Here is a 27564-nt window from a genome sequence, read left to right as displayed (position 1 = left end):
AAAATTAAAACGGGAAACTCGGACCAAATAGATCTTCGAATCAAAAACAATTCCTCTAGTGTATAAATATGCCCAAAGCCAAATAATATTAGCCAAGACAATAATATAGTCCCAGAATCAATATATTATTGATTCTACCATAAGTGGCATAATTACCCTAAGTGTGTCAGTAAGATAAATTTTACAATGATACCTTGTTTAACGGAAATGACGTAAATGACATCTTTTTTTCCAGTGACGAAATTTACGTCACTTATTCGGGGACGAAATTGGCGGGAACATTACAAAGACCACATAGGGTACTAGATCTTAATTCGCGTGTCCTACGTTTCTTTGGTCCGTGTAGAACAAGCTCTCATTGATGAATTTCTATGGGAAAGGCTCTTATTGGCACACTTAGGGTAATTATGCCACTTATGATACTACTCACAAGGAGACGACCCGAGGTGTAACACATCGATTATGTTCAAACTCGGGGATTTGGTAGACCTGCATGTTACTAGAAAAACCCTAAAGGGAAATGCCTCGATAGGCAACCGTTTTGCCATGACAACCAAAAATTATTTTGACAACACAAAATGGAAATTTTCCCATTGAAAATAACATGAGAATCTGACCAATTTTAATGTTATATTAAATGGGAAAATTTTCATTTTGTGTTGTCAGAAACCTTTTTGGTTGCCATGGCAAAGCGATTGCCCATTCAGACATTTCCCTTTAGGATTTTTCAAGTAACATGAAGATCTACCAAACCCCCGAGTTTCAACAAAATCGGTGCGTTACACCTCGGGTCGGTTCGTTGTCAGTTCGGTGACAAGTCCCAGTCCGAGCTGGGCCAGAGTGTCAGTTTCGAAAGAAAGTTCGGTGAGAAATTTTGCATTAAACCAATAGGAAATTTCATACTTATGGGTTTTACGTTACTTATGGTAGTATTTTATTATTTATTATGCCGATTCTAATTGTAATTCATTGGCAGGTAGAAATTAGAGTAATTAAACCTCGGAAAATTCCAGAGCCTTTATTTTCGAAAAACCACTTTAGAATTGATTTGATGTCGGACACCAAAGTTGAAGAAGAAATTTTCAAAATTGAAACCGAAGTTAAGGATGTCAAAATGAAGATAAAAAGTAATTAAGAAATATAATTACATTTATAATTTTTAGGCACTAATTTTCGTCGTTATGTTACTTTAAATACTGTTTAAGTTTACTTTTTTACGCTGGTTATCTCGATTTGTTTAAAAAGTCCTTTATTACCTATCACACGAACCCAAACCTTAATGATCTCATTTCCCTGCTGCTTGGTTTGGCGCTTGTTGCAGCCTACTTCCAGGGGTTAGTAGGCCACACTTTGAAGCTCTCGGTCGCTCTTTTAACTCATCGTAGGAAAATGGGAAAAAAAAGGCATGCTACTCGAATCACCCCCTACAACTCCTGAAAAATTTTACATAACCCATTGAAACACCCTGTATATGGTCACTACTCTCGTACGATATATATCATATTCTTCTGATCAGTGGCGCACTCATAGGTGTGGGCCCCATATAAATGATTCTGTGTATATAAAAAAAAACCTCGGACACCTGGGATAAAGACATTAAAAGTCGCTTGATGACTTGGGTATTAGCATAGCTGATTATAATTATTGAATGTTTGCACAAAAATCTCAACAATAGAATACTCTTCGACGTGTAAAAATTTCTTTAAAAAGATTTTAATTAAAATGTATCGAATTGCAGGTGTTTATCCGGAAACGAGCAAGGATAAATTCAGCTTGAACGAAGACACGGGAATCATTACTCTACAGGGTTTAGTGGACCGTCAGACTAGTGAATTCGTGATAACTATCGCGGGATTTGCCCAATCCAGAGAGGATACCACAAAGGTAAAAACCAAGCTAAATCTTTATACGTAGATCGACACATTTAGTATTTTCAAGACATTTTATACTCGCTTAAAAGAAAACCAAATTGATGACCCAAACGAGCCTGGGAAAATCATCTCTTTTGACCATAAGCGGGGTGGGTGGGTGATAAATGGGTCTTGTCTAAGACACCTACCTATCTCTAGAAGGAATAAACAAAAGACCGCTTAAACCTAAGGCTAGGCGCCCACTGGCTCTCCGTTTCGTATCCGTCCTGCCTTCCACAAGGCGTTGTCTCCGTTACGATGCAAAGGCTTGTGAAAGCTAGGACGGAGACGTTACGAAGGGCAGTGAGCGCCTGGCCTAAGCCGTATGTCCCCTTAAGACACTTTGTCCGCGACACCCACACACACACCTTAGTCTGGAAACTAGAAAAGCGTCGTCTAAAAGGAAGTGAACGATTTTGTAGGTCAGCTTGATGGTGGTGGAGAGTAAGCGACCATTCACACCCATTTTCTCCAAATCAATTTTTCACTTGGACCTGGCGAAAAGGACGCCAAAAGAGAAGGAGGTTTTCGTGCCGGATGTTCTGCTAGACGGAGTCCGATTACAAATCACCGATGGTAAGCGTTCCTTCTTCTTTCGCTTCGGGGGTGCAGCTCGAGCCAGTGACGAGATCTATGGGGCAGCCACTATTGCGGGGCCGTTTAATCCTATAAGACCAATATGCACATGCCATTACAGGCAGATTCTTAAATACTCGAAGTCTTATCAAATTTTCTATTTAAAAGATCGATATTTGAAGGTAGTTCGAGATCTCCCTGTTTATAAGATTTTAGTGTATTTTCGAGATGAGCATTTTGAAGGTCGAGATCACTGTTTTCAAGGTCGATATCTCCCGGTTTACAATAGTGATTTTTTATTATAAGATTTTAGTATATTTTCGAGAAAGAGCTCTGCGTAACAGATACATTAACTGACAAAATTTCGATTAATCGTAAATATTTTGGTTAACTGTTTATTTGTGGATATTATCCATGGATAGACAACGATTTAACATGATTTTAGCACGTTTTCGATGTAATAATTGTTTTAAGATCATACCTGTCTTATCAAAACAACGTAGAAAATTTAAAGTTCTTGAAATTTTTTATTTTTTCGTAATAATTCAGTATTTTTGTATCTTCCCTCCAATACGTTTGAAATCTAGTATAATTTAAAGCATAAATTGCAAACCTCTTAAGGGTTTCGTTTTAATTGTTTGTTTCCCTTTAAGCAATTTGAGAATCGGTCTATCGTGTCGATGAGACGGGGAGCTTTGATTTCCCAACTATCTTCCTCAAACTTAGTTCATATACTATATTTTAGCGGGAATAGAGCTAGCCGTAGGCGATAAGGTAACAGACAGGTTAAGACACCCCTCGAAAACGTCAACGGGGAAATTTGTAGGTCCAAAGCGACGTCTACATGCCTACAAGTTTCCTCTACAGGTTTTCGAACGCGGGCTTAACGTCTCTACTGTCAAATTGATTAAGTTGTCAGAACGTACCATATCAAGTTGAAGTTATTAAATTATTAATGCGTTAAATGGAGTATAAACTTCAACAAATTGGCGCTAGTTACGTTAAACGGAATAGAACCGAGGTTATTTAGTGTGGAAAATAATTTGGCTCGAAAATTAAGAATGTGTTTACCTAGATTTTATGTATTACGGAATTTCTTATCGATAAAATGGTTAAATAATGTATATTTTGCGATAGTAATTTGAGTGTTATCTTAAAGTGTTGGTTGCACGAAATTTTAGCTATGGCTAATTAATGGTTCATTAGAAAGAGCAAACATTTTATAGCAAGTACAGAAAATTTCATCAAAATCGGTTACGTGGTCTTTGTATTATTATAAAAAGAAGTCGAAATGGTGGAAATCGAGTTTTTCGGCGAATTTCCAGACTTCTCGGCACCCATGACGTCAGAAAATGCGAAGCGTATCATTGGCTAATTGTCTGTAATACATTTCTTTACATCTGGGATTAAAAGCAGGTTGATTTAACACCCAGGAAAAAGTCCTACGCAGTAGTAATTGAAATAGGCATACACAAGCCTACGTAGTAGAAAAACGATATGAAACCGAAGGCTCCTTGTAAATTCTTCTTAAAACGTCGGGTCGCGCGCGCCGCGTAGCGCGCGCGTAAAAAAAATATTTTTTATTTCGATAATAAGCCTAATATTATGATTAAAAACGTCTGGTTTGAAAACTTCTACAAGTAAACAGAATCCCTCCACTTCAGTTCCTTCTATTTTAGGAATAAAACTACAGCTTTGATTTGCCCCAAATTGCTCGTGCTACGGAGGAGAAAATTCGCCGAAAATTTCAGTATTTTGGGGAGCGAAAAAGGTCAGTTTCGGACTCAAAGTTAATACACTTAGGCTTGGAAATTTGTTTCGACAATGACATTTTCGGAAAGAAAACGTCCTGGGCTTCAAAACAAGCCCGCATTCATTCGTTTTTATTACTATCGATTTTTCGTGCAACCAACACTTTAAGGAGCAATATTTAGTAGTAATATTAAAAAACTAGAAATATGACAATGAAATATTTTGAGTGTCCGTTTAAAAAGAGATAATCTGCAGTCGCATATAAATTTATATCAATATTTTAAAGTGTTTAATGTAAGACTAATATTTGTAAAAATTATTTTAGTATATACTTTTAAATAACGAAGAACTATTAATTAATTATTAATTAATTATTAATTAGTAATTAGTAATAATTAATTAATTAATAATTAATTAGTAATTAGTAATAATTAATTAATTAATAATTAATAATTAATTAGTAATTAGTAATAATTAATTAATTAATAATTAATAATTAATTAGTAATTAGTAATTAGTAATAATTAATTAATTAAAAAGTAATTAATAATTACTAATTAATTACTAATTAATAAGTAATTAATAAATAAGTAATTAATTAATAAGTAATTAATTAATAAGTAATTAATTAATTACTAATTAATAAGTAATTAATTAATAAGTAATTAATTAATAAGTAATTAATTAATAAGTAATTAATTAATAAGTAATTAATATTTAATTAATATTTAATTACTAATTAATTAATATTTAATTACTAATTAATTAATATTTAATTACTAATTAATTAGTAATTACTAATATCCATCCTCGCAGCCAGCCTGGGAAATAAAGCGGTGGCACTGTACGAATGTTCGTCTGCTTCTAAGTAAGTGAGTAACTGAGTATTGCCATCTATGATTACTTGGAAGTAAATAGCAGACGAACTTTCTCTACAAGAGCTGCGATGATGGTACCAGAGTAAAATCATTTTGAAAATGTTTTCCACACATCAAACCCACCAAAATGCAAAATACTTTTTCTAGCTCAAAATGCAAAATGATATTTTGTAGTTTGCATTTTCAAAATGCATTTAAAAAAACCCTAGACGTATTTCTGAATTGAAGCTCAATTTAATTGGAAATTGTATTTTTAGTTAGGTAGCGTCAATCTCGAGCTACGGGGATAGTTGAAATTTCAGACATCACGCTGAGAGTTTGTATCTAGTTTGAGAGTTGTTCTGATAACCAATTTTCTTTTTGCAAAGGCTTAGCGTATCTTTGACGTTTTTCTTTTCCAGTTTGAGACATCGCTGTGAGACTTTGCAATTGGGTAAATGATTAATCGGAACCACAGGAACACGCGCAACAGCTTATATCTAAACGCTTAGATTAATTCATACATGGACTAATTAACAACAGGGACGGTCCGGCACTGGAATAAAGTAAAAAGAACAAGCATCGACGCACTCTAGCGGTACTCGTGGGCATAACAGGAAATGCTTGTACAGGCTGGTGATTCAAAATAACCGAGGGGAGTAAAATAGGGAAAGAAGCTTCCTTGGAATGCTTGGAATTTAAAAGACATTAGTCTTTTAAATAGACCCATAACAAAAGAGGGGCCGCAGACGAGGCTTAAGTGAGACCTCTGGACGGAAAATCCGGTTTGTGACGTTCTGAGCTACGTGACCGCCATTGAAATATACAGGCGGAAGTAAGGAAACGAATGTTCCGTCCAAATGCTGAGTTGCCAGTTAAAAATGTTAATTTTCGGCCCCCCAACTTTTATCATGGGTCTATTAACAGTCGTAAAAATTTAGAATGGCGAGCTTTTCCGATCGTACATACAGTAAAATATTCTGCTTACCGTCTGGAAGCAATTCCCAAATTTGTTACGGTAATTATTATTATCATAATATAATATTATTCGTAAATATAAATGATTGTACCAAGGCTTAATAGTTGTTTACCTTTTTTGTGATGAATAATTTCGAATCTATTTTAGAATCGGAGGTGGAAAACGTATCATTTAACTATACCGATTATACTAAAATAATAACTATAATTATAGTTATTTAACGTGATAACATGGATGGTTATGAGAGACATTTGGGGTTTCCATTGTAAACAACAAATCTGAAAATTCAAATCACAACCGTTAAAACCGTTAAAAATCAGTTTCCAGTTGATGACGTTTGAATCACTAGGATTAAAAATATTTGCCTGGCAACGCTGCTGAACGCGTTAACACTTTTTTTGGGGTCTTTATAGGAAAATGTTATAGATCTGGGCCGTCCCTGTTGTTAATTAGTCCATGGGTTGACTAGCGTGTTTCTGTTGTTTTGATTAAAACCTTATCATCTCGCAAAATAATTTTATATTTATACACGAACATAAATCGTAAAAATGTTCAATGTGAAACTAACATTGTGACTAGGCCTTCTTGTTAATAGTTTTCTCGAGGTAAAACAAAAATAAATAGGCAAAGTTTTGAAAGAAAAGGGATAATTTTAAGGTTGATGACGTTAATTGAGGAGGATTTGAGTATATGTTAGGTAATTTAGCGGGTGGGCTATTTCCATATATTACTCTTGGTTACCAGCTAGGAGCAACAAACACAGCAGTGACAGCACTCCACACAAGGAGAACGCGAACCTTCAAAAGTCGTGCATTTTCTCGCGTACAGTTTTCATTGGTTAGACGCTTTAGCGCCTGCTGCCGTCGGAAGGGGAAAATTCGGAAATTATCTTCCCTCCCGCCCGTAAAACGCTCATCGTAACGGCTCGTCCAATGAAATTTGTCCACAACACTGCGTTAGCGTGTTTAAAAGCTAGCTGCGTTCTCCTTGTATTGTGTTTGTTGCTCCGAGATTACTAGGTAGGAGGGTAGTTTCGATTACTTTCGGTTGACCTAATACGTGAACCGGCTCTTTGCATCCTCCCACTCTCGGGTTAGGGCCATACGAAACTAATATTTACACACTCTTCTTTGGAAACGATAGATGGCAGCGTCGATCGAGAGAAATTCAAGATAGACTCAAGCACGCAGTCCCTGCTGTTGGCGCAAAGTATCCTCCACAGCCCGGAGAAAATCTACTCCATCCAACTTACAGCGATCTCCCAGGAAATAAAGGACGTCGTCAAGGTTAGCGATCAAACCCTTCAAAACGGGTCAAATGAGTGCAGTTGACAGTCCATACAAATACCACTCGGGGTGGCTGGGCTAGCGAGAGTCGCTGACCTGTCACGCTAGAGACTCTGCGAGTGACGGAAGTTGATAATGTATGTCTTACGAGAAAAGTAACCGACTACACTTTAAAGGGAGTAGAGCCCTCCTTGTTTGGTCGGGTGCGCCATAGCTTCTCTCTTTTCCCGCTCATGGCCCTAGTCTAGAACGATAGCAGAAACACCCAATTCTTCAATTAGAGGAAGCGTGCCCGCCCTGAAGAGGTTTTCTCACTTGAAACCTTTATTGTTTCTTATTTAGTGTTAATTTATTAAATGCACCCTTCATTAACATATAAACAACAATATCCAAGGTATAAATTAATTAATTTCATTATAGTTTGGGTATTTATTAAAATATAATTTCTTAATAATGAGGTACGTGGTTTTAGATTCACGAAAGTCGTTCTAGTCGTTATGATAAATGAAAGCACTACCAAAGCTAGGAAACTTTTAGTGGGATAATTCTTCAAAAACCACTGTATTTCACACTACGTATAACATGTGGTTTGAAAATTAGGGGAGGGAATTATGTATGGGCCCAAATTCCTGAAAAGGTTATACTCCCTTTAAGAAACCGTTTTTACACCATTTGCACACTTTTTGATGAGTCGAAATTTGACAGTGTTAAGGCTGTTTTATTACCCACTTTTCAGTGCTATCAATCTCCGTAATAACACATTTACAATAGACACTTTTTAAACACTATTCCCAGTTTGTGGCACAAAAAATTTCCAATAACCGCGTAATAACGCACCTTTAAAGAGTCATTTTGCACCTTGTAAGCGTTAAATCACACTTTTAAAGGTGTTATTTAACTCTAACAAAAGGGCCTATTTGCACCTTTAAAGATGCTATATTTAATTCTTAAAAAGGGCGTAGGCCTATTAACACTTTTAAAAGTGTGATTTAACTTTTAAAAAGGGCGTATTAACACATTTAAAAGTAGTATTTAACTCTAAAAAAGGGAGTAAATTTAATACTTTTAATGGTATGATTTAACGCTTAGAAGATGCGTCATAACTGATTAAAAGTACGTTTACACACTGTTGAAGGTGTAATATTACATGTTATTAGATATATTTTCTTTCACTAACTGTGGAGAGTGCTTAAAATGGTTTTAATTGTTTGGTAAAGGTGTTGAATTAGGGTTCGACTCATCTAATTGTGTTTAAATGGTGTTATCTCATTTAAACATTTATATAGTGTTAAGTCACACTATTTTTACACCCTTAAAAAGTAGCTCCCTTTTGGAAGTGTTAAAACGGTGTGAGCGAGGTGAAACACTTTCTTAACACCTTTTAACACCCTTATTTCTGAGAGTGTAGGCTATTAAAATGAAACGTCTACCTTAATACCTTCGCAGGATTGAAACCGTTTCCAAACAAGGCCGTAGCCTGGGGGGTAGAAGGGGCGGCCCTCACCGACGTTTCTGGAGTTTGAAACCTTCATTTGATGAAATATAAATAGCAACCTCTTTTAAGTTTCGAAGTCCGAAGCCTTTGGCTAACACCTCCCCCATTTCATCCCCAAATAAAACAACCTTAGCTATTCCAATGATATTTACAACAGCTTAACGATGCAAAATGTAAATATTGGCTGCGTTCAACAACTATCAACGGAGAAAAACCGCTGAGTTATCGTTGAGTTCTTTTAATCAACGCTACGTCACAAAAATCTAAAAGTTGTTGTACGATTTCATAGTTCGCTGACTTAACGAACAAAATATCGTCTGCTACCCCCCCTTAACTTTGTCGAATGACGTCACGACACCGATGAGCAACGGAAAAACCTGTTCCTCCGACCGCTGACTTCGTTGAGCAACATGACGTAGAAACCGGAAGTTCAAAAAAGCGTACAGTAAGCTCAACGCTCAGCGCTGACCTCAGCGCTGAGTCCGCTGAGTCCCGCTGAACGTAGCCATTACATTCGGTGGAGATATTTACTTATATAGATTATAGAAACTATCATGTGCGTAGGAACCATGGAGGGGGAGGTAGGGGGGAAATGCCCCTCTCTAGAATGTTATTGCCCCTCCAACGTTTTGGTCAGTTGAAATATTCAAATTGCTCCAATTCACATTTTAAAAGCATATAAATCTGTGTTTAAATTTCAGACTTTTCCCGCCAATTTGCATAGTAGTAAAAAGTACACATGCAATCGGAGGAGCTACACTCCATTAAAAATTAAAAACTAATTCTCCAGACCCCTTTTCGTTTATCTTTGCCCCCTCAATCTTCTAGAACGTTCCTCCGCCCCTGTAAACTTTATTTTGACAATGCAATAGTTTTAAAAAGTCTCAATATGCTGTATATCGCAAATCAGAGGGAGCCTACGAAGGTACGAGCTACGAGTAAATAATAGGGATGCAACGGTTCCACTTTTTTGGACTATCTCGTTTCCGGATCCGGTTCCGGTTCCTAAATTTTTGCTTTATCGGTTCCGGTTCCGGTTCCAGTTCTAAAATTTTCAATTTATCGGTTCCGGTTTCGGTTCCGGTTCTCAACATTTAGAACCGATCGGTTCCGGTTCCTAAACGGTTCCTATACGGTTCCAGTGTGTTTAGTATTAATTAAAGTTGAATACACAAGCCATTGAAATGAAGTTAAAGAGAAATAAAATATACCACATTTATTTATTTAGATAATAAAATTGGTTTTTGATAAATTATATTTAAAAAATAGTAGCTTTCTCAGTGACGTAGCAATGGGTTCGGGGTCCTCCCGCGAAACTGTTTTTGGGGTCCCTTTTAGGGCCGAGTCGCGATTATCGCCATCTAGAGTTTGGGCTAACATGTATCGCCTTCTACAATTAGATTTAAATATATAAAACGCTTAAAAATGGCTTTAAGCCCTTAGTGAAACGATTAAGATAAATCCCGGCAATCAGCGTCTGGAGCATTATAACAAAGGTTCTGGTAGAACTTGCAAGTCTGGAGTTCAAACTCCCAAGTCCGACCAGAATCACGATCTAGATGACTTAATGTAAAATAATTAAAAAAATATTGCTACTATTCTCTCGTAGGGAACTTACGTAAGCGCGTTATTTGTTTATTCAATACAGTAGGGTAAAAATGAAATCATCTGTTTGAAAATTCCCACGGTTTCACCGTTTCAAGATGGGGGGGGGGGGGGTGGAAATGATGTACTTTCAAGTTTTGGGGAGACATTGCCTTCCCTTCCGCTCCTCATTTCAGGGGCGTAGGAACGTTTTAGAAGTTGGAGGGGGCAAAGAGAAACGAAATGGGGGTCTAGGAGCTAAGCCCCCGATGTAGAGTGAGAAATCGGGCGCGAATGTCATTAAGGCATTCACAGTAACAACAGTTATCATACGAAGTGTATTTTAGTCTTTAGAGTCGTTTATGAATTTAAGATACACAAATCCACAATAATAAAATGATAATGGTTTTGAATTTTTAAAGGAGTGTAGCTTCACCGAATGCAAGTGTTACTGTTTAACTACTATGTAAATTGGCGGGAAAAGACACAGTTGAGCTTTTATAAGCTTTATATGCTTTTAAATTGAGAATTTGAGCTTTTGAATATTTCAACTGATCAAAAAGCTGAAGGGGCAATAACATCAGTTGCCCCTCCCAGCAAGATTCTAGGGAGGGGTATTGTCCCCCTGGTTCCTACGCCCCTGCCTCGACATTTCATTGAAAAATATAAAGACGAGATTTCTATGACTAGTTTTGATTTCAGTTGAGTATATCGTTCTAAATGGAGTCCATATTATTTCGTTCAATAAGCATTGTCATTTGTGAAATGTAAGCAAATGAATAAATTGAAATTTTAAATTTTCTAGACAAAAACTATATTTATGCGACGGTTATTGTGGTTGTATTTATAAAGTTTTGGGCGCACCTGTTGAAACATAACGAAATATTTGAAGCAAGTAAAACATTAACTTGAGCTGACAAGAGAAAAAAACTAGAGGCCTCGCGCGGTTGGACTGTACACAGTCCCATAGGCAATTTGGGGGGCCCTCGATGGAAGCCCCCCCCCCCACATTGCGGACTCTACCGAGGCGTTATTTACGCCACTGGCTTTTCTGCCGTTATGCTTGCCCATTGCCCCACTAAATAATTGCTCGGAAGGCACACTAGTAGCAGTAGACGACAAATATTTTTTGTGGCCTTTTCTACATTTGTGAAATTGTGTCGAGTTTTCCGACTGAAGAAAATAAAACTAAAACTATCGTGGATTTCCGGATGATGCCAGTTTTTAAAGCAAACATTTGGAGGACGAGCCCATTTTCAATTGGGAATACGTAAGGGTGTGTCAGTTGCCAGTTACGTTGAAACCCACATTGAGTTATCTGAGATAGGATAAAGATGAGCTTATATGAAAAACTAATAGTCAATTAGGAAGTTTAATTACTAAATTTCAACATGCGTTAAATGTTGATAAATAAAGTTGTAGAACCGTTTAAAATAATGAAAAACTCGGTTCCGGTTCCGGTTTCGGTTATCATTATTTTACAAATATCGGTTCCGGTTCCGGATACGGTTATCAAATTTTTATATTATCGGTTCCGGTTTCGGTTACGGTTCCTAGAATTTACTCGGTTCCGGTTCCGGTTCCGGTTATCCGTTGCATCCCTAGTAAATAACATTAGCAGTGTAGTGAGATGGATACTTTTCCCGTAAGCTTTTTTATTTACTTCTGGCAATACGTACACTTAAAAGTAAATCATAGAAAGTATTACTTTTAACGCCCGGTCCAATTACTCCAGGTTGTCTTTCACGTGGTAGACGTGGATCGGCCTTTGACCCCGCTCTTCGAAAAGGCATCGTACCAAGTTGATGTGAAAGAATGCGCTAAAAAGGGCGATCTACTTTACAGTCTGAGCTGTTACAAAGAAGCTCAAGTTACTATCGAAAGTGAGTTTTGATATTTTGCTTTAATATATTTCCAGGATGGCGTACAGGGTGATTTTATTTGAGCCAAACCTTTCCCAGGTAACAGAGTTAATAATTACGATATCAGATTATCCGCATTTTTCGCTCAGATTTTATCAGATCAGATGATATTGTTCAAAATTCAAACACATTTTGAACCCGAAACTAATAGAATGATTTCAGACGCCTTACATTTATCGATTTAACATTTCTCTCGATTAAATTCCTTGAAAATATTAATTTCGGTTTGCTTTCAAGAAGATTATTTATATACACTAAAAGTATAAGTCAGATAACTGTTCAGATAATGTAATGTGATGATATTAATTATAGCAGATCTGTTCAGTTCGGTTGAGATAATTAATCAGTAACAATTTACGATCAATTTGCTGGGTGAGGGAAATATAAAAACCTGACTAACTAATTACCTTCAGATTTTTGAAAATAACTACTTGAATAATTGGTAGCACTACCCTACTGTATCATCAAGCCACTAAAGTTAAAATTTAGTGGTAAAATATATAGTTAAAAAACTTTTGTGAATTTTATATTAATTATAAATATTTTACAGATAATTTAATAAATTATCTATTTAATTAAATATATAAAATAATATGCCATTAATGTCATTTCACCTTGAAAGAATATCATTAGGAACCCAGAACAGAATTAAGCTAATGATTTTGTGGCCCTTTAAGTGGCTCGAGAGATCGAGACACAAGTTACGGAAGGGGGGGAAGCTACGTGAAATTCGGTCAGAAGGTTTGATTACGGCTCAAAATATATCGAGTCTATTACTTCGTTCAAAGATGCACCGCACAGGGATATTTACTTATAAATATACCATATTTTATCGATGAAATAGTATTAAAAAATTAATACGGTTTTTCCCCAAACGTTTTTTCTGAAAAATCAACGGCAGCCCGCGTAGGTAAATGTTTTGAGTAAATAACATTCGCGAGACAGGAAGACGAATACTTATCTCGTAAGAGTATATTATATACTTTTGATTCTAGTTTAAAAATAGAATAGCAATCGAAAACCCCCAGTAGCAATAAAAAAAAACAAAAAGCACCTTTACTTAAAGGGAGTAGAACCCTCCTTGTTTGGTAGGGTGCGCCATAGCTTCTCTCTTTTCTCGCTTATGGCGCTAGTGTAGAACCCCCCAATTCTTCTATTAGAGGAAGCGTGCCCGCCCTGAAGAGGTTTTATCACTTGAAACCTTTATTATTTCCTTTTTAGTGTATAATTTTTCAGTGCACCCTTAATTAACATATAAACAACAATATCCGAGCTATGAATTAATTATTTCCACTATAGTTTGGATATTTATTTAAATATAATTTCTTAATAATGAGGTACGTGGTTTTAGATTCACGAAACATGTTCTAGTAGATATAATAAAGAGTCCTTTCAATAAAAGATCATTCATAGCCGATTATATAGCTTGTGCTGCTGCGACTCAACATATAACTGGTGTGTATATGGTTTCTCGCTATACTGCCAAAGCTGATAATTTTCTATTCATAGATCTGGCAGCATTTCTCAACAGGGGGGCAAGACAGTCAGAGAGGGGTTTATTTAAGTGCCTATTACAGCATTATAAAATGGATATTTTTAATAGGATAACTCCTCAAAAAATCTGTATTTTACACTACACGTGGTTAGAAAAATGAGGGGAGGGAATTATTTTTTGCCCCAAATTCCTGAAAAGGTGATACTTTCTTTAAAAGCGCCGTATGAGAAAATGGAACGTAACCGCAATCACCCTGTACGCATTTAGGAATTCGATTTCATCCTCTCAATTTATCTTTCTCTTCCGATTTCACAAAAGAGGGCGAAGAATTCTTCTCAGTGGAAAAGGCAGAGAATGGCGCGACGGTGGAGATCCGCTTAAAAGAGCGATTGGATATCAACGCTGAAAGAAATTTCGGGCTCGTTCTGGCAGCCAACACCTCGGAAGGGTTTTACGACAACATCCAGGTCGCTACGTACCACTTGCTATTCTATTTTCGATCAATGTTTCCATAAAAGATTTCTCCCCTTCCACGCCGGAAAGAACGCGGCTTTGTGTCGCTTTTCGTTCCAGTTCCAAAACATCCGACTAGAAAATAATCCGCTTCCCGCAATGTCGTCGAACACGAGTCACACTCCACTTTCGCTCAAATTCCGATCCGCACATTGCGTTCATTTTTGAGAAATAGATTTTTCACGCACGTCGAAAGTTTTTATTGGAACTTTACGCTTGCCGATTTTTCGTTTTTACTAACATCATTTCTACTAACAACATTTCTGTTGACACAATTCTTTTCTATTCACATTTTTCATTTCTTTTAACATGATAAATGTATCCTACCTTCATTTCTATTAAGATGAAAAATTCCTACTAACATCATTCCTACTAACAGCATTTCTGTTGATACATATCTTTTCTATTAACATTTTTCATTTCTCTTAACATGATAAATGTATCCTACCTTCATTTCTATTAAGATGAAAAATTTCTACTAACATCATTCCTACTAACAGCATTTCTGTTGATACATATCTTTTCTATTAACATTTTTCATTTCTCTTAACATGATAAATGTATACTACCTTCACTTCTATTAAGATGAAAAAATTTTCCCACCTTCATTTCTATTAAGATGAAAAATTCCTACTAACATCATTTCTGTTGATACAATTATTTTCTATTAACATTTTTAATTTCTATTAACATGATAATTTATCCTACCTTCATTTCTATTAAGATGATAAATTTATACTAACATAATTCATTTCTATTAACAATCATTTCTATTTAACATCATTTCGGTTAACATAATTATTATTTACTTATATTTATTTATATTCTATTAACGTTATTAACTTATGTTAATTAACAATATTCATTACTATTAACAATCATTTCTATTTAACATAATTTCTGTTAAAGTTTATTAACATAACTTATTTCTACTAACATCATTTCTGTCTACATAGTTTTTTCTATTAATAATAATAATAATAATCAGCTAATCTAATACCCAAGAAACGACGCAGGCCTATAAGCTAACTAGTAATTTATGAAGCCAATTACCAGTGGACGGTTTAAATTGCGTAGGAGGGTGGTCGCAAGCCCTTTATGCCACGCGAGCTAACTGCTCCCTACACTCTCTATTACCGTTAACCAATTCATTATTCATTTCTATTAACAACATTTCCGTTCCAATTAAGATTATTCATTTCTATTAACATACATTTCTCCTCACATTATTCATTTAAATTAACATTACTTATTTCTACTAACATCATACGTTTCTTCTAATATCATTTACTTCTTCCAATAATATTCATTTCAAGTAAATTTTTTCATGTCTACTAACGTGATTGTATCATCTAGCTAACGTTGTAACGTTTGGTTGTGTTTGTATATAAATGTACACGAAATCATGATCCCTCTAAAGTCGCTTCTGGGTAAAAATGTTGGATGTGAATGCAACTCTTACATATTACATTCAAATGGTAATGAGGAATTATATCAATAGAGTTACGTGAAATGTTAAAAATTGCTAGATTTTACAACCGTCACTATATTAATTAATCACTTAATTAATTAAGAAAGATTTCGGGAATCCAAGCAAAATATAAGATGTAATTACAAAATTTCGTCTGTTATGATTGGAATTTACAGTTGCTGAAATCTACAATATATTTTTCACGACCTTATTGAAAGATAGATGGTTGGAATATTTGCTTTGGTGACCTTGAAATTTCGTCCCTGGTAACAGCAATTCAATAATCCCTCATTGCCAAAATTGTTTATGACAGTAACTTGGGACCTAACCTATTATTTGATGCGTGACTAATTTTAAGGGGAAATTTATAAATGCTGAACACAATACTGCCAAGACGCTGTACCTTTCGCCTTCAACGTATATAAGTTCACTTCCGTAACCAGCGACCGAAACTCGTTGGTACTATCAATTGCTTAGGTGCCGCCATAAGTTTATAATTACGTTCCAAGTAAGTGTGTCAGTTCCCTGAGTTCTTCTTCTAGAAAAACCCCATATTTTGGTGACCTTCCGGGTTACGTCATTGTGAGTTTGCCTCGTTGTCATTAGCTAGGCTAATACCCAAGGCACCACCTGAAGCCCAAATCATCTAGCGACTTTTAATGCCTTAAACAGGTGGCCGGGTTACAATGCGTAGGAGGTTGGTGGCCAGCCCTTCATGCCACGCGCAACAAAAGCTCCCTACACTAACTATTACCGTTATGAGATAAGAAAAATGTCGAATTCGTGGATATTTGCTTTATTCCCACACAGATGGCGCGAAGTGTAAGTAACCCAGATTACGGAAGTGGGGGGGGGATGCGTAGCTTTGGCGGCTGTGAACCTACAGGTGAAACCAAAATCACCACCCGATCGCTACTCCCCCTTTTGTTCCTACAAGGTACTTGCGATCGATTATTTGAATGTTACATAAATTTTGCCTCACTCCGCGCATAGCTATCAGTAGTTTTTCCGACTAACTGACGCAATTATATTAATAATTAAATTTTACAATGATGATGGCAATGATTTTTGTAGTATAACGTCAACTTTGCGTCACTCCATTAACTGACAGACTTACGGTAGGGTCGACTTTACGTATGGGTAAATGGGGCAACGACCAGGACATGCACGATGCTAAGGGCCAATAAATAGATACGCTTAAAGGTGAACGTCCAAGCTTTTCCAAATATCGCCTTATTTGCGTATCAAAATATCAACAAGACGTTCAATATACTTTCACGTACTTTATTTTGTCTTGAAAAAATAGTTTTTGGCCTAAAAAGTTGAAACGCAAAATAACGCCAAGTATTTGGGTTTGAATTTTCGCCGCCATCTTAAGGCGTATCGCCAGCGCCAGCAACACCTTAGTGAGCGATTTGCGAACTATCCTAACTTTTAAAATCGCGCAATTTAGGCTTAGGTCTCGTCATAAGTGGATCATTCTCTCTAAGTAGACAAAAGGGAAAACGCTATGTTACCTATGACTAGAGTCTTTGTCAGTCTGGCAGCCCTTTATAACCGTCCTATACTGTGTATCACCTCAACTTCACTCTGAATTTATACTGCCGAATGTAACGTTTCTTACATCTCTTATGGTACGTTTCACGTCTGAAACGTGTCTCGAGGGCCCGAGAGAGAGAAATTTTGGGGGTTGGTTCATCGAATTTCTCCCCCAAAAAACCTGTACCATATTTGTTCAAGGTCAGTTTCAGATCCAAGGGTAGAGTTTTGTTCAATAAACACCCCTTTAGTTGCCGTCTTGACCACTCGGTGGCGCCTCCGCCGAAATATTAAAAAAAAATTATCTCTGGAGTTTGCTCTCTATACAAGCTCTGACGTCACGAAACCCAGACTAAGATACCCGACCGAGACCCGGAATTTCTATACTTAGAGAGAATGATCCTAACTTTTAAAATCGCGCAATTTAGGCTTAAGTCTCTTATAACTGGAACGCGCCGCGCGTGCAAAACCAATCTTTCGCGGGTTCAGCAGCGCGCGCTTTTACGTTGGTTTTCTGTCTCACCGATTCGTCACCAGGTGTCGCGGCGGACGCCCGCTTTTCAATTTCCCGAAATTTCTTTATTTTATTAAAAATAAACCACTTAATATTTTTTGATGTGGTTTTCGCCATACATTTTAGTTTTTAATGGGCTATAGGGGTATCTAACTGGTTAAAGCTTGACCGTTTCCCTTTAAGTGGCCGTTGGGTGGCTAGAGGCGCAGAGTGTATCGCCCCAGACTTACGGAACGATGTTACAGACTTATGGTAAGATGCAAAGTTTCGGTGCTGGAGCCGCGTTAAGGGACGTAACGTTTTCCTATTAATTTTGTCTCCATCTGAAATGGAAGAGGACCGGATACATTTCCGCTACTTATCCACGGCCACTTCCGTTTCGTTTTCCCTGAACAGGTCCTCTTCGAATTGGTGGACTCCGAAGACTGTGGCTTGCTAGACCTGGAGCAGGCCGCCCACTTGGTCAAGGTTCCAGCGGACAAGAAGAAAGGCGATATCGTATTTGAAATCCGAGCAAAGGAGAAATCCACTTACCAAGCCAAAGGTATATTTTTCACGCCGCGAAACAAGTCGTGCCGTGAAATAGCTCGCTAAGGCCACTACCCCTAAAAATTCATTTTTTACAATAATGGCCATGGAAATTTAGAATCGTTATAATAATAATAATAATAATCAGCTAGGCTAATACCCAAGGCACCACCCTAGGCCTAAGTCATCAAGCGACTTTTGAAGCCTTTTAATTCAGGTGGCCGGGTTACACTGCGTAGGAGGGTGGTGGCAAGCCCTGCATGCCACGTGATCGAGCCAACAGCTCCCTACACTAACTATTACCGTTAACCTCAACAAGTTTTTATGGAAGGGGAAACCGAAGAGCTCGGGGGAAAACCCCTTAAACCAGTGGGGAGAGAACTTGCAAACTCAACGCGGAAGGAGTTGTTCCGAGTTTTCACCCAGTGCCACAAGCTGGGATCGAACCCGGCTCCTCTTGCTGCGAGGCGAAAGTGCTAACCACTCCGCCACCCCACAGTCCAAGAGCCCATGACCAAAATAATGGTAAGAGCACATTGCGACCAATCGAATGATACCAATATCAGTTCATATCAATTTTCAAGGTCACCGGAAGTGACGTCACGTGTTTCGTATTTCCGGAAAGCCCCCACTTTGACCCGTAAGACCAACAGTTCTTTGTTACAAATCACTAACCTAATTTAAAAATATATTGACCCACCGTGTACCTTATCACATGCTTATTTTGTCATGGGCTCTTGGACTATGAGGGGTCCGGCATTCGTACAAATCCCGTACACTATAGAGAAAAATGATTTTAGAAAACTTGAAATCAACTTGAAAATCCCGAAATCTGGGCGAAAATAAGTTCTAAATTCTCAAAATCAGTCTAAACAAGATGTCAATGGCATACAAACTCCCCCCCCCCCAATCTCTAGCCCAATGTATTAACTATATTTTAAATATTGAATTTAAATTTTAACAAATTTCCAATCATCTGTACATTAACTTAATAAACCGAAGAGGAATTTTATCGAAAATGAATTTTTCCAGTTACCTGGTTTTGTAAATAAGGTAGTGAACCACGAATACATTAATTTAATTTAATTTTTAGTCAAACTGCATTTTTAAAGTTACCTGGTTTTGGAAATAAATAGGCATGTGCGAGCCTTGATTTTTGGGTTTCGAGTCGAGCTTCGAGTATTAAAAATTTCACTTTTCGAGTATCGAGCTTTAAAATCTTACCGAGCTTTCGAGCTTTTAGGCATAGCTTAAAATGTGGTTTCGAGTACTCGAAGAATTAGGCTTAGCTTAAAAAGAGGGTTCCGAGTACTTGAATAATTACTAAGACCTAGCTTTATGAAAGGGGTTTCGAGTACTCCGTGATAGATTTAGCTTAAAAAGGCTCTGAACAATTGGGTTTATTAAGTAAAACATTTTTCAAAAATAAACTATATTTATTGACTAGAAATAACTAGTAACAACTATTATTTTTCAATATCTGATTGTATCTTGTGAGCCACTGGGCTGTATTTCATCTGAGCTTGTACTTTGATCAGAAGAATCATTTAAACTAGAATCTTCACTTTCATCACTAGGTTCTACTATTTCTTCAATAAAAGAATAATTACTGCCAGAGCTTTTACGTTTATTTGAAGCCATATTTGAGAAGTCTAAATTAATAACTGGCCATACAAGGGATTACAACAATAAAATAGTGGACTGATGAACCGCCAAAAAACTAAGAATAAACAGCTAGGGCACTATACGTAATGCAACTTACGGTTTTAGTTTCGTTTTCTACATTTAAAATTGGTGACCAATCAGAAACAACTAGGACTTGTACCTCACCCAATAAGAAATCTTAAGGCGGGACTATAGAATTTTGTAGCTTTTCCCGCCATTTTTACAAGCTCGCGACTCGCGAGTAGTGCCTTGGTAAGAATAATAGTTTCGAGTACTCGAAATTTAAGCCTAGGCCTCGATTTGAGGCTCGAACCATTTTCGGGCTTTTCAAAAAAAGATTTTCGAGCTTCGAGCCGAGTACTCGGCTCGAAGCTCGAAAATCTTTTTTTTCTGGGCATGTGCGAGTACTCGAACGAAATCGAGTACTCGCACATGCCCAGAAATATGGTATCAAAACGCCAATGTTTTTTGGAGTTAGATGGCGCCTGTATCAATTGGTACGAAATTCAAATCTGACAAAAGTGCGTACGCGGGCTTTGGGGTCCCGGGAATTAGCTAGAAATCTCACTTAAAATTAAAATTTCTTAATGCAACCGAAATCGTAGTTCAAAAGTGAGTAAAAAAATTATTTTCAATCAAGTCGATCTTAATGTAAAAAAGTATGTAGATTTAAAGTCGAAAATCGCGAAAAAACACTAATGTTGAAAAATGATTAATTCTTGGGCTCAGATTTACAAAATTTAGAACAGGCTACCATGATATATGTGCTTTCGATTTGACATATCCCTAGTCCTTCTAAGCCTAATTCTTGGAAAGTAATGTGGGCCCTTAGGGATTGTGTGTAAAAACCAGTAATCAACACGAAAATCGTGTTCTGAAATATCAAAATAAATTTCTGATTTCTGTAATCACTTTTGAGATTCAAAGTCCCGTACGCAAAATTGGCCAATGTCGGAGCCCTCGATCATTATTCGTAATGGAAAAAGTCTAAAATAAGTTTATTTTTGTAATAAAACAATATTATAATTATAATATTGTACATTATAACGTGTTTTAAAGTTTTCTCCAAATACAATTTTTGTTCGATGTCACCAAAACATTGAAAGAAATAGATACTGCTTTTACAACGACATTTAAAAACAAAAATAAATTTATTATACAGTAAAAATATACATAATGTTTATGGTCCATCTAAACGCTTGTTAAATAAACAAATATAAGAAATTAAAAATAAACAAAAATTAAAAATAAATATATCTTAATCAACAACCGCCAGTTAAATCTTATCTTTAAACGTTATTAAATAGATTGTGATTTTAATTGATAATAGGTTAGTGTATAGGAGCTTGCAGACTTCCCCTAGGAGTGGATTTATTATGGACTTCGGTTGATAGAAAATGTAATTGAAATAAGGTCGGACCATGCTACGGTTCGAGATCTCAAAAAGCGGTCGAAAGAAAGGCCAATTTGTACATTCTCGTCACGATTTTACATTCATCCGTAATAGGAATTTAGGGCCCACGTTTTCAGGCGAATTCGCACGTTTTACCTTTTACGAAAATTGAATGTATAACGTTCAGGCGCGTGTACGGGAGTTTATAAGCACCTCCAGCTGCTTTTTGACCAAGATAGGACGTATTTCAGCAAGTAGATATATATAAACCGAGCTATATACAGGGTGCTTTTTCTGTTCAGACAAATGATTTTTTACGAAAACTACTTAAGGCTGAAATTGTAAATTTTATGGTTAAATAATTACACCAGGGGGACATTATTTGGTGAAATTTCATCGTTTTCTGAAAATATTTTCCAACTTCCAGAAAAATTATTTATTTACCACTAGGTGCTAGACCAATTTTGTCAATTGAGAATCATCTGAAACCAACGAATACCTTTAGTTCGATGGGAAAAGACCTTTTTTTCACTGAAAAACGTGACCAGTTGGGCAACCCAAAATAAACTTGTTTGATGCACTAAATTACGAAAGCATAGCTTACTCATCTAAAATTTCGATAACCTTTTTTGTTGCGAACGTTATATAGCCTTTAAAAACCTTGGAAAAGGATTTTTTTGACATAAATAGTTAAAGCAAACGTACATTTTTGTTATTTAAATGGAAGTCACTTTTTGTTTAACATCATCGAGATCGTCAATCTTTGGAGTTATGGTTCGTTATTCAAGAGCGGAGATTCAAGGCGGAAATTGTTGCCCGGTCCTTTGGTGAAGGTGGCCGAAATCCAAGAATGGTCCAGTTCTTTGGCCTGCGAGGTCTCCCTATCTGACAGACTGACACCGCTAGACTTCTTTCTGGGGGGGGGGGGGTTATCTAAGAAAGGGTTTACGCAATTCCTATAGGTCTTTCCATAAAATGTTCGTTACGGTAAGATGGGGAAGGAAAACTGTTTTATCAAGGATGATTTAGATCAACGTTATATATATTACTCCTTGTTTTTGCCCTCGCTCGACTCTTGAGCTCGGTATGTCGTCTGCTACCGAGTGTAAGTATTTACAAAACATGGCGGATTAAAATTAATACAAGTGATATTGTTAAATTTGTTATGTCAAATGTTTAAAGTATAAAAGTATTTTATTTACTTAACTAGTCATAAAAGTAGAGGATTTTAAAATAACGAAAAATTTTGCACGGTTTCGATGATGTTTAACAGTTTACAGTTAATGTTTATAGCCTTGTGAACTAAGGCTTAACATTTCATTGACAGCCACAGTATCAGGTAAAGATTGTTGTTTATCGTGAAATAATAGCTAATAAATATCTAAGTATTAACAATACTTTCACAGAGTTAATACGTGTATTGCCATAATATTTCATTTAATTAGTATCAAAACTAAATTAAAATCAGTTTGAACTCCGAACTCACTAAGCCTAGCCTGAGCTCCGTGTAAAATGTTTGGAGAAATCTTACCGGAAAATGACAAAAGTACAGCCAAATTTTTGTTTAGTTTTAGCGAAATTGGTAGTGGGTGAAGTAGAAAAAACAGTGCAAGCGCGTAGAAATATTTTATGGAAAGGCCTATTGAAACGAGAGCCGAACTTCGCCGGAGAATTGAAATTGCTTGTTAAGAAGTAACACCAAAAATGATGATTTGATGATATGATTGTCCGAGCTCAAGCTTTCGTTGCAGCCGATGGGGGTATAATTGAACCCACTTTGTTAACAGTTATTTAGTGTGTTTGAAATAAATTATTGTTTAAATAAGACCGGACTACTCTTTTTGAACGTGCAAATTATTTTGCGTGTGGCATTTACATTTTTTAAAAACTAGTTCAGTGATTCCTTAATTGGAGGTTTCCGTCGATTCCCATGATCACAAAGTTTATTTTGGGTTGCCCTACGATTTGTAGGGACTACAGCGCTTTCCTAAACAACATTTGTTTAATCAGCATTTTCCAAAACAGCGTTTTTCAAATCAGCGTTTTGTCAAAATAGCACTTTGTCATAACGGCGTTTCTTTATACAGCGTTTCCCAAAACAACAAATTGTTCAAACGGCGCTTTGTCATAACAGCGTTTCTTTATACAGCGTTTCCTAAAACAACCAATTGTTCAAACGGCGCTTTGTCATAACAGCGTTTCTTTATACAGCGTTTCCCAAAACAACAAATTGTTCAAACGGCGCTTTGTCATCACAGCGTTTCTTTATACAGCGTTTCCCAATACAGCGTTTCCCAAAACAACAAACTGTTCAAACGGCGCTTTGTCATAACATCGTTTCTTTATACAGCGTTTCCCAAAACAACAAATTGTTCAAACGGCGCTTTGTCATAACAGCGTTTCTTTATACAGCGTTTCCCAAAACAACAACTTGTTCAAACGGCGCTTTGTCATAGCGGCGGTTCTCAAAACCGTATTTTGTCGAAACAGCGTTTCCCAAAACGGCGCTGCTTTCTATAGCACTATTAATATAGGCCTATTGTAATACATATTTTTCTGGAATTTCGGCAAATTTCATTACCTAATGGTTTCTGCCGATAGTTAGTATTGCAAACTTACCTAACCTAACCTAACCTAACCCCTGAAGTTCATATGTATGTTATACATTTTCCATCGTCAATTCATATAAATTTTAAGAAACCGCTGCCTTGACCAAAACCGCTGTTTCAAAATCGCTAATTTGAGAAAAAGCTGTTTTGACAAACCGCTCTACTGAAAAACGCTTAACCAAAAAACGCTGACTAAACAAAACGCTCTTTCGACAAACCGCGGTATTGAGAAACGCTATTTCAACAACCGCTGTTTTAACAAAGCGCCGTTGCAACAAAATGCTGTTTTGAAAAACGCGCTTTTGAAAACGCTATTTTAACAAATGCTATTTTAGTCAAGCGCTCTATTCCCTACATACCTTGCCCTACATGTCAATTTTTTCATCGAACCGAAAGAATTCGTAGGTTTCATATGATCAATGCTCTACAAATTTTCAATTGACCAAAATTGATCTAGCACCTAGTCGTAAATAAAATAATTTTTCTAAAAGTTTGAAAATATTTTCAGAAAACAATTAAATTTAACCAATCAATGTATCCCGGTGCATTTACTTAACCACAAAAATTTCAAATTTCTACCTTATGTAGTTTTTCGTAAATAAATCACTTGTCCGAACAAAGAAAAACACGCTGTATAAATAAGAATTACCATAAATTTTATTTGCAATTTTATCGTATATAAGCAGTTTGAAGCTTGAAGCAAAACTGAAGAAGTGTACATTTCAAGATTATCAGTGCAAACTTTTGGTTACATCATAAGTAACGTAATAATAATGTATGAAACTTCCTATTTATCTGACACTATTTTTTATGATAATCTGTTTCGCCATTGACTATATATAGATCATTACTCTGTAACCGGGCCACCGACATTAAAGGTCGCTCGATGACAATTGACTTGGATCTTTTTCATTAGCCTAGCTGATTATTATTAACGGGGCCCAAGACATCTAAAACGACATCATATTTGAAGGATTTGAGAATTGAAACGCTTTTAACCGTAAAAACCACGTTTCCTCTTGAAAAATAATGATGAATTATTGATTAGGATTGTTAGAAAGTAGCTATTTTCGAATTTAAGATCTGAACTCGTTTAACGTTAAATATTAACCACCATCACACTAACCTGGTAGTAATTTCGCCAACGAAGAGAGTAGATTGTGACGGGTTTCCTGTTTCGTAACTTCCGCTTACGTAGTGAATCCGTGACAGACTATCATATTAACCCAAATCGATCAGTGTCATACTTATGGATATTATATTATTTATGGTTAAATTAGTATTGCCAGGAAATTACCAAATATATACACTCCAAGGCTGCAAATACATCAAGATAAAATAGCAGTGGTTAAATGTAAAGCGTAACAACAAAGCTTTATAAAAATCTGTTACGAAAGGAGTATACCTACGACATAAAACTCGATCAATTTTCTATCGGCTCGAATTTCTTGGCAAACCGCGGAAGCATACACCCTAATTCGGATGAAAATTTACTGCATGTGCTACTCCGCCTAATTATGATTGTTTTAAATTGCATTGACTAACAATAATGACTGATTTATAAATCACATTTTCTCGATGTGATAGTCTTAAAAAATACATATATGATGTTTTCTACCAAAACGTATTTTGAAAAATTAACGGGAGCTTGCACGGGTACATGTTTCAAGCGTATAACGTTAGCAGTATATGGAGATGAATACTTATCTCGTAAGAGATGAATATTTCCTTCGTCAGAGACGAAATACTTCTCTTGTAAGTGACGAATACTTTTCTTGTGAGAGACGAATACTTCTTTTGTGAGAGACGAATACTTCTCTCGTAAGAGACGAAATACTTCTCTCGTAAGAGACGAAATACTTCTTTCGTAAGAGACGAAATACTTCTCTCGTAAGAGACGAAATACGTCTCTCGTAAGAGACGAAATACTTCTCTTGTAAGTGACGAATACTTTTCTTGTGAGAGACGAATACTTCTTTTGTGAGAGACGAATACTTCTCTCGTAAGAGACGAAATACTTCTCTCGTAAGAGACGAAATACTTCTCTCGTAAGAGACGAAATACTTCTCTTGTAAGTGACGAATACTTTTCTTGTGAGAGACGAATACTTCTTTTGTGAGAGACGAATACTTCTCTCGTAAGAGACGAAATACTTCTCTCGTAAGAGACGAAATACGTCTCTCGTAAGAGACGAAATACTTCTCTTGTAAGTGACGAATACTTTTCTTGTGAGAGACGAATACTTCTCTCGTAAGAGACGAAATACTTCTCTCGTAAGAGACGAAATACTTCTCTCGTAAGAGACGAAATACGTCTCTCGTAAGAGACGAAATACTTCTTTCGTAAGAGACGAATACTTCTCTCGTAAGAGACGAAATACGTCTCTCGTAAGAGACGAAATACTTCTCTCGTAAGAGACGAAATACTTCTCTCGTAAGAGACGAAATACTTCTCTCGTAAGAGACGAAATACTTCTCTCGTAAGAGACGAAATACTTCTCTCGTAAGAGACGAAATACTTCTCTCGTAAGAGACGAAATACTTCTCTAGTAAGAGACGAAATAATTCTCTCGTAAGAGACGAATTACTTTTCTCGTAAGAGACAAAGTACTTCTTTGGTCAGAGACAAAATACTTATCTCGTAAGAGATGACTTATATACTTCTGGAACAAAGTAGCTTCTAATGATAGTCGATTGAAGCATTAAACGTCTTCACGAGATAGCGAAACTCTCCTCAAATTGCCAATAGCTGTAGCATATCCCTCATCAATAATATATCATTAGCATATAAAAGAGCTAATATATTGATTCGCGCTTCTTGGCAGGTGGCGATGCAGACAAGTTCATCGTGGGTAAAGAAAACGGGCAGATATCTCTGAAGGAAGATCTGAACCTGGTCTACTACCACCTCGACGTCCTGGTAGAATCGACCGAAGACCCGAAAAAAAGTGTCACCGCCCAAGTAAGATTGATCGAAGACGGAGAAAGGGGAGGATGGGGTCCGAGGTGGGAAGACGCCACCCCGAAACTGTCCATCATCTCCCACACACTTATGGGGGGGGGGATAGAAACTTTTGCCCCGAAGAGTTACAAGTTTTGGAGCTTCATATACCCGCGGGAATTTATTTAGCTACCGATTTAGGGCTCGTTTTCACTAGGGAAAATTCGGCGCAATGGCGAACGTCGCGTCGTTCCAAAATTCTCAGTTGGGACTAATATAATTTTTTTTGCGTCATCGGTCGCCGTCTTAGGAATTTTGTCTTAGTTAACACCAACCCTTAGGTCAAATATATACGCCGCCATGGCGACCGTCGACGCCAAAAATCTCCGTTAGGCTTAAGTCTGATTTTAATTTTTACAAAGGTTAAATACGCCCAAATGGCGAGCGTCGATACTAACAATCTCCGTTAGGCTTAAATTCTGGTTTTCATTTTTCAAAAGGTCAAATACGCCGCCATATTAATTAACTCTATTTGA

At 36.6% G+C, this 27564-nt stretch overlaps 1 protein-coding gene across 1 annotated transcript in view; it reads left to right on the top strand.

The window, feature by feature from the left end:
* Positions 1–27564, top strand: part of LOC149926406 (fat-like cadherin-related tumor suppressor homolog) — a 108645-nt gene that overhangs the window by 33305 nt on the left and 47776 nt on the right. The window contains exons 17-24 of the mRNA XM_090159486.1: positions 977–1127; positions 1739–1884; positions 2333–2486; positions 7218–7360; positions 12175–12322; positions 14175–14323; positions 18290–18437; positions 26913–27049. Of these exons, the coding sequence (XP_090015612.1) occupies positions 977–1127; positions 1739–1884; positions 2333–2486; positions 7218–7360; positions 12175–12322; positions 14175–14323; positions 18290–18437; positions 26913–27049 (1176 nt within the window). The remainder of the gene's footprint in view (positions 1–976; positions 1128–1738; positions 1885–2332; positions 2487–7217; positions 7361–12174; positions 12323–14174; positions 14324–18289; positions 18438–26912; positions 27050–27564) is intronic.

Source organism: Leiobunum rupestre, chromosome 9 (genome assembly GCF_980474605.1).
Source record: "Leiobunum rupestre chromosome 9, qqLeiRupe1.1.hap1, whole genome shotgun sequence".
In the NCBI taxonomy this organism is placed as follows: domain Eukaryota; kingdom Metazoa; phylum Arthropoda; class Arachnida; order Opiliones; family Sclerosomatidae; genus Leiobunum; species Leiobunum rupestre.
Note: the sequence above shows the minus strand (reverse complement) of the source record. Positions and strands in the feature narration are given on the sequence as shown.